This window comes from Stegodyphus dumicola, chromosome X1 (genome assembly GCF_044657685.1).
Source record: "Stegodyphus dumicola isolate Sdum_Otavi_A_Nest chromosome X1, ASM4465768v1".
NCBI lineage: Eukaryota > Metazoa > Arthropoda > Arachnida > Araneae > Eresidae > Stegodyphus > Stegodyphus dumicola.
Window position 1 is genome coordinate 34,748,408 of NC_140780.1, and position 7,289 is coordinate 34,755,696.

The 7,289-nt window shown below is 34.2% G+C and overlaps 1 protein-coding gene across 1 annotated transcript in view; it reads left to right on the forward strand.

Annotated features, from left to right (window-relative positions):
• The window catches only part of LOC118189708 (acetylcholine receptor subunit beta-type acr-3-like), a 32,578-nt gene extending 25,289 nt beyond the window's left edge, over positions 1-7,289 (forward strand). Inside the window, exons 7-8 of the mRNA XM_035360366.2 lie at positions 3,431-3,670; positions 6,837-7,289. Of these exons, the coding sequence (XP_035216257.1) occupies positions 3,431-3,670; positions 6,837-7,228 (632 nt within the window). The 3' untranslated portion in view covers positions 7,229-7,289. The remainder of the gene's footprint in view (positions 1-3,430; positions 3,671-6,836) is intronic.

The following is a 7,289-nucleotide window of genomic DNA, read 5'->3' on the forward strand; positions in this document are numbered from 1 at the left end:
CGATTCCCGGCGAAGACGTTGTTCATTTTTCATCACTCCTGCTATAAAAATACCTAATGTCTCTAAAATATATACGGATTATATACATATGACTTGCGTTTTGATCGTATAACTTAATTAACTTTGAATACATTTAAATATTTCATGCGAAATTCAACGATCAGTGAACTTTAAATTCTATTACCAATGTTTCAAACGTATCTATGCTTTAGATTTAATTTTTCCATATTCTTGTACTCTTTAAAATTTAATAAGATGTAGTATCCTTTACTGTAAAAGTTTCTCAGCATAAACATCGTTTACAATGTAAGTTACATTTACGAAACAGTTGCGTTCTTGAATTCAGGATTCCGAAAGGAGTTAAAATAAGCATCACAGTATCCGCTGCCTCTCTGCAGATGATGAGTTTTTGTTCAAGTCCCATTCTACACACACTGGCAAATAAATTAGAAATCTTTGAGATTTTCATTTGAATGCGTGCTAGGCATGAAGTGTGCATATTTGTTTTATGGTTACACATGGTTAGAATGCTAGCATAAATAAAGTGTAAGCCTGCTTTTTACGATGAATGAAGTAAAATGGGGAAAACGACAGATCTTTCACCATTTGAAAAAGGGCTTATTGTTGGTGTCCGTTTAGCAGAGGCCTGGATTTCGAAGGCAGGAAATCCCACTGTGTTCTCAAAAGCAAGCATATCAAAGGTTTTCAAAAGTTGGAATCAGATCTCATAGTCCTTGTCTAGAAGGCGTAAATTCGGTTCGAGCACAGTTTTCCAAGAGAGTGATCGGCGTCGTCTCCGACGAATTGTACGGTGGAACATGGACTTCATCTGGCACAGGTCGCCAAAAGATTTCAGCTTGAACCGTAAGAATTGCAGAGGCTACGAATGCATAGTCGGGGGCTTGTGAGAAAAGCACTCATTTCTTCTCGACATCCGAGAATTCGTTTGCTGTGGCGTCGGGGAAGAAGACACTGGACATCTGAGGATTGGAAACAGATGATGTGGTCGGATGAGTAACGATACAGCTTATTTTGCACTGATGGAAGACATCGAATTTGGCTAAAACCCCATGAAGCCATGAAGCCGTCTTGCCTTACTCGTACTGTGCAAGGTCTGGTGGGAGTATCATGATATGGGACATGTTCTGTGGAAGTGGTGCCCTGGTGTTCCTCGAGGGTAAACAAACAGCCGTTATATATCTAGATATACTGGCAGTTCAAGTAGATCCTGCAATATTCCATTTTTTCCCTGATGGAGACGGATACATCATGGAGATAATGCAACTATACATCGTGCCAAGAAGTGTCCAAAATTGGTTCGCTGAACATCAGTCTGACATCCAACACCTTCCCTGGCCACTGCATAACCCGGATCTTAACCCCATAGAAAATGTATGGGAAGTGGTGAATCCGACAGCACTCTCCTTTTCCATCTAATTTACAAGATCTAAAAAGCCACGTAGCCAATGCATAGTATTCTTTGGACAGTCCAAACGAATCATAGCAGTTATCCGTGCAAATGGTGGCCCAATAAAACCATGATCTTGGGTTTCTAATTCTTTGGCCAGTGTGTGTGTATATGTACCTGAAATCAATTTTATTGAGACTTAAATTAATTATTCAAACTATCATTCACACTTCTGTTTTAAATTCTTCTTGCAGTCATATAATTTAACGAAAGTACTTGAATTTATCATATCCTTTTTCTAGACAGTTATAAAATTATGCAGGACCGCTTTCTTAGCAGTAAAAAAACACAGATTTTTTTATAACGACTGATTGTTTGCCGCTCTGAATAAATACAAAGCCTGTTGCATTACATTCTGCTATGACGGTCACCAGTGTTTAAACTTTCATCCACGCAGCATTGTATTACAACACTGTTGAGTTAATTATTATCATCAATAAACTGTATTACAGATATTAAGCTGCAGGGAATTTAAAGGAAGTACATCAACGCCTTCTCATAATGCTAAGATAATAGTGTAATACAGAATTTGGGATGTATAGTAGTTTTGACAGCATTCGGCCATATTTCTTTGAAAAGGAAGCAGCTTCTGTGGATTCTCGATAGTACGCGGTCATACTCGAAGCGTTTTATCTGAAAGCTACTGGTTCCTGATGAATGCATAGTAGCTTCAGTATGAGGGAGTTCTAGTACGCACAATTAGGATTTTCATGGTTACTTTTCGAAAGCTGTTTCTAGGACAACAAATCAGGTTATGCGAACATAAACTAGATTGCGTAGTCCCCAGTCATCATATAATTTGAAGCGATATTAAAAAGAGTTTCAAATAATCGTAATATCAAATAGTTATATTGACTAGCATATTACAAGAGTATATGGTACGAATGTCCTTTTAACTCTTGAGAACTACTGAGAGTAATTTAAATGGCTCTTATCATCATTATTATGGAGTAAGTGATGATAAAGAGTAAGGGTATAAGGTATTTTCTCTCTCCTTCCTGAATGCCGTCGTGGTGTAAAGATAGCACATTCGGCGCGTATTCAAGAAATCCAGGTTTGAGTCTCGGCGAGAGCACTGTACATTTTCACATCTCTCGCATAAAAAACACTTGTTGCATAAAGAAACTCTAGTTGGTGTAAGACATTCGTACCATATGCTCTTATCGTATACCATATTCGTACCATATACATGACATTCGTACCATATACTCTTGTCATATGCTAGTCAATATATCTATCTGATAGTGTTAAGACTTGTGCTCAATTTGTAGTTAGAATGCCATAACTTCGATAAGATTTTTATCTGCTAAACTTTTTTTAATATCTCTACAAATTATATGATGAATGGAGACTAATTTCGAAACGTATTATAAACTTGGAGCTAACTCCGCTACCTCTTTTCGAACTCTTGAAACACAGCTTAAATACTGTTTCTGAAACACACTTAGATTTTGCATACTAGGCCATTTAAAATTTACATGCGGCAGGGAATTTAAACCAGGAGGGAAAGGAAAGTAAAACTAAAAATAATTGGCTAGAATAAAGTAAGGTCTTTACACATATTTATAAGACAGGACTTAAATATAATGTAAAAGGATCTATTTGGTTAAGCCAGAAAAAGTACTTTATTTGTAACTAATTAGTGAAATAATAGTTTAATTTGATTTAATTAGAGGAGAATGCTGAGCCCCGGAAATTACTACCATTCAACTTCTATTTTTTCATTACATTCTTCTTTTAGGGGTAAATCTCTAGAATTTCCAATATAGTATTATTTAAAATTTTACAAGTACTGCATAAATTTGCTTCGGAACTTTTGCTTTCATCTAAAGGCTCCGTTGTTACGGTTAAATGAATGCAAAAGTATAAACTCAGTAAAATTAAAACTTCATCCTCTTTAAAATTCATAATCGAATCTTTTTTAATAATTTTACCTTGTTAATATTCAGTTTTTCTTTTCAGACACCGAATCTGAAGTAGGAATCTTCAGACTGAAAATTCAAAGATCCATGCCATTGGTTGCTTTAGGGATCCTAACGCCTAGTATGGTAAGTGTTGTACTACTCCTCACGACATTTTGGATGAAGGCTGGAAATAGTACACGCACCAGTATCAGCACAACTTCGATGCTGGTTTGCAGTTGGAGTCTCTTCACCATCGGAAGAATGTTGCCAATAAGTGGATCCACTACTCCAATAATAGGTAAGTAAACGTAGAGTGTAAAGCGAAGTTTCGCATATTATTATGCACTAACATTGTAATTAATAATGAAATTAAATAATGAATAAACTAAATATAATGAAAAACATTCCTTTATACAAGATATTAGAAACAAAATTAGGCTACATGCTTTACTGTTTTCAAATATTGATCTTAGAAATATATTTCCAATTAAAGATTTTAAAGATGAGGCATGGCAGAGCCGACAGAAGGTGAAAGGATCTCAACACTGTAGGCAGTGACGATTTTGTTAAAAATATAATATTTAACGCACACCATAGATCTAATTTTCCTATGATCTCCCTAGCCCTGATCGGTTTAGTGCTTAACGATGCTAGCTGTTATACTGCTGGTTTCGTCTGTGTAAGTTTATAGTAAGCGATAAGCAACGGAGGACGTGGGCACTGTCCCTTTACCAAAAGGTTAATCGGTATAGCACCACGTCCACCTATATCTAGAGCCTAAAGAGGAATCACAAGACGCGACGCACCGGGCGCCCAAACCCAGAGCCAAATTCAACCCGGGGGCAGTCCAACAGACCAAATGCCCACGAAAGACAGTCCCAACAACCGCCCAGGCCCCACATTTATTAAATAAAATAACAAAAGCATGCAGGGCCAAAAAGAGCGAGTTTTGACAATAAGCAAAAATTTTAAAAAGGTGTAATACACACAAATATAGAATATACATAAGCTAAAGTACAGTCTGATGTTGGGCAGCCCAATAATATACAATGAGTAAAATATAGACAGTAGAATTAGACTTAATATAACATAAAAATAGAGAACATAGTGACATAATGAATGTAAATGATTACAGCAATACACAGAGGATATACCAAAAGAAATAAAAATAAAAGAATACAATAGCCATCAGTGTGTGACTGGAAGTGCTGATACATGGGAAATGCGTAAAGCATTCAGAATTCGACTTTCAGAAGACTAACAACTGGATCGGGATACATTGCATAGCCAAGTACATATATTTGACAAAGCAACATATTGAAAGTCAGTGTTTTATAGTAGCTGCGCAATATGGGGTCACTTAAAATACTGCCCAGCTGAAAGTCTTCTGAAGAGTTTTGGTGGTAGAAGAATAGGGATGGAAGGCCTTCAGATCGATTCCTTGCAACGTTCTCTATCGAAACTGGAGTGGAGCTTTCACTTTTTTGCGAGCGTAAAGCTGATCGGTTCCAGTAACGCGTCCGAAACAAAACTCTCGGTTATGAGACACCCACATGACCGATGGGTTTGGCCTTTCCTGAGGAATGTTTAAATAGCAAAATGTCTGGCCGTTATAAAAAAAAAATCTGAAAGCTTTCAGATTTTACATTACGCCCAAAGGGGCATTTTTTGAACGTTTTGTGGGTTACTTTTATTTATGAAATATGGTCTTCGCACTTAAACCATAAAATTCAGTTTAACAGCAATATCGGAAAATAATTTTAAAATGAGCATATCTTTAGAATTTCGGATACACAACCTCGAGCGCTGGTAATAATTTTTTTTTCTTACAGTATTGTTGCCATTGCTCGCTTTGAAATCGTTGAGTTTGTTAATTAAAAATTTGTTAAAGTTTTACAAAATATGAAATCGATAATAAAACAAATTCCAAATTCCAAATTTGGGCTTCCAGATGCCCATATTCGGGTGGAAACGTACGTTAATCAAAATTTAATACCTCTAGGTACCGTCGTTTTATCACAATGAGAAAAACATGTATACATTTATTCAGATTATTCATTATTTAATTTCTTTAAATATAATACAGGGTTGTAATATTTGGTGGCAACCGTTTGAAAAGTGAACCGACATTTAAAGTTTTCAACGCAAAATGCCAAAACGAAATTAATAGCCCTTTTGGGCTAACTAATGTAAAATAATAATAATAATGTAAAATAATGTAAAATAATAACTAATGTAAACTGAGTAAAATGTCTAGCTATTAAAATATTCATTATTATTTAACTAGTTAAATTTAGTTAAAATCAAAACGTTCTACTTTGAAGATCTGTCAAAATATCCGAGGAAGAATTGATTCATCTAAATAATTTATTCAGGTTTAACATTTTAGAGCTTTTTAGAACTAATTGATATAGCAACTGCAAATTAATTAAATTACCAAAAATACTTGCTTTGACGTTAATAGTTTCGTCTTCGAGAAAACAACCTCCATCATTAAATTTGTAGCTGGCTTCTTTATTTTTGATATATTTATATAAATTAATTCATTCTGCCTAGGCTAATTTCGTATATGAAGATTCAAACTATTTTATTTTTGATAATTAAAGCACAATTCTTTATGGTATTTATTAATTGGAATTTTTGATTTACAAAGATCAGAAAAATTAGGTCTTTTTTTACAGAATCCTTTCAACATTTTTAATAAAAGCTTAGGCTCTCTTTCAAGAAATTTTATAATCAAACTTACATATATTATGTTTCGTTTTTGTTTTATATTTTGATTTTCTTTTGTTTTTATTATGTATGTATGTATACATACCGTTTTGACAGAAATCCTTACTTGGTTTTTTTTTCGCAACCATTGGTCGTAGATATAGCCTTGCAGTTATAAATCCTTTTTAAACGCAAATATTCATGCTTTACGATTTTTAATTTAAAAAATGAGTTTTTTGAAATTTACAAAATCTAGCTTTTACGATCCTTATCGGTATATTTATGAAAATTTTATACCCATTATAAAAAGAAAAGTGTAAAACGTGTGATACTCTTACGACAAAAACTGACCACGATATTTAAAATTCAAGCAGACATTTTTCTTTTCATTCAAGCATAATAAAAACTATACTTATTATTATTAAAAGTAAATATTTGCGGGTCTAGAGATTTTATAACAGTGATTGTAGTGTAGATTTTATAGAACCGAGCAACTAAAACTGATTTAAAATTTCTAAATTTAAAATAAAATTGATGTTCAGATATTTAACATAGAAATTTCGTACAAAATATCCTTCAAATGCAAAATTGTGTACAGAATTGCTGTAAAGATGGTGAAAATTTGGAAGTTACAAAGTAAGCTCTGTTTGTTTATTTATGATGATTATATGACCGTATTTGCTTACATCAAGATATTATATCGCTTATTTCAAATTCTGCTAGTTTTTAGTGCATTTCCCCCCTCATTTCAGTGGAATATGTCACCATGTCTCTGATCCTTTCACTAATTGCTTCACTACAAACTGTTTCGATGTCAGTGCTTTCACGCTGTTTGAAGACTCCACCAGTGGCGTATGCAACGATCATTTCCAAGATTCCTAACTGGAGTTTGGTACTGCTAGGTCTTCGTCCAGAACCTGACAGCAATATCAATTTAGACCAAGCTTTTTTATTCTCTGAATTAGCAGACTCAGAAGGAAAAAATTCAAAAGAAACAGAGGATGTAAACAACAGCACTTCAGAACAAACGGCAAAAGTTAAATGTCTGTGGGAAAAACACATTATGTTTTTTGATCGTGTAGGCTTTTATGTTTTTGGAATTATAATTCTCTTACTTATAACGTCTGTAATGTCTACGGAGTAATGCAGTCTGATGTATCTTTTATGTTAGCATTTTTTAATAAATTGGGTGCTATATACCTCAA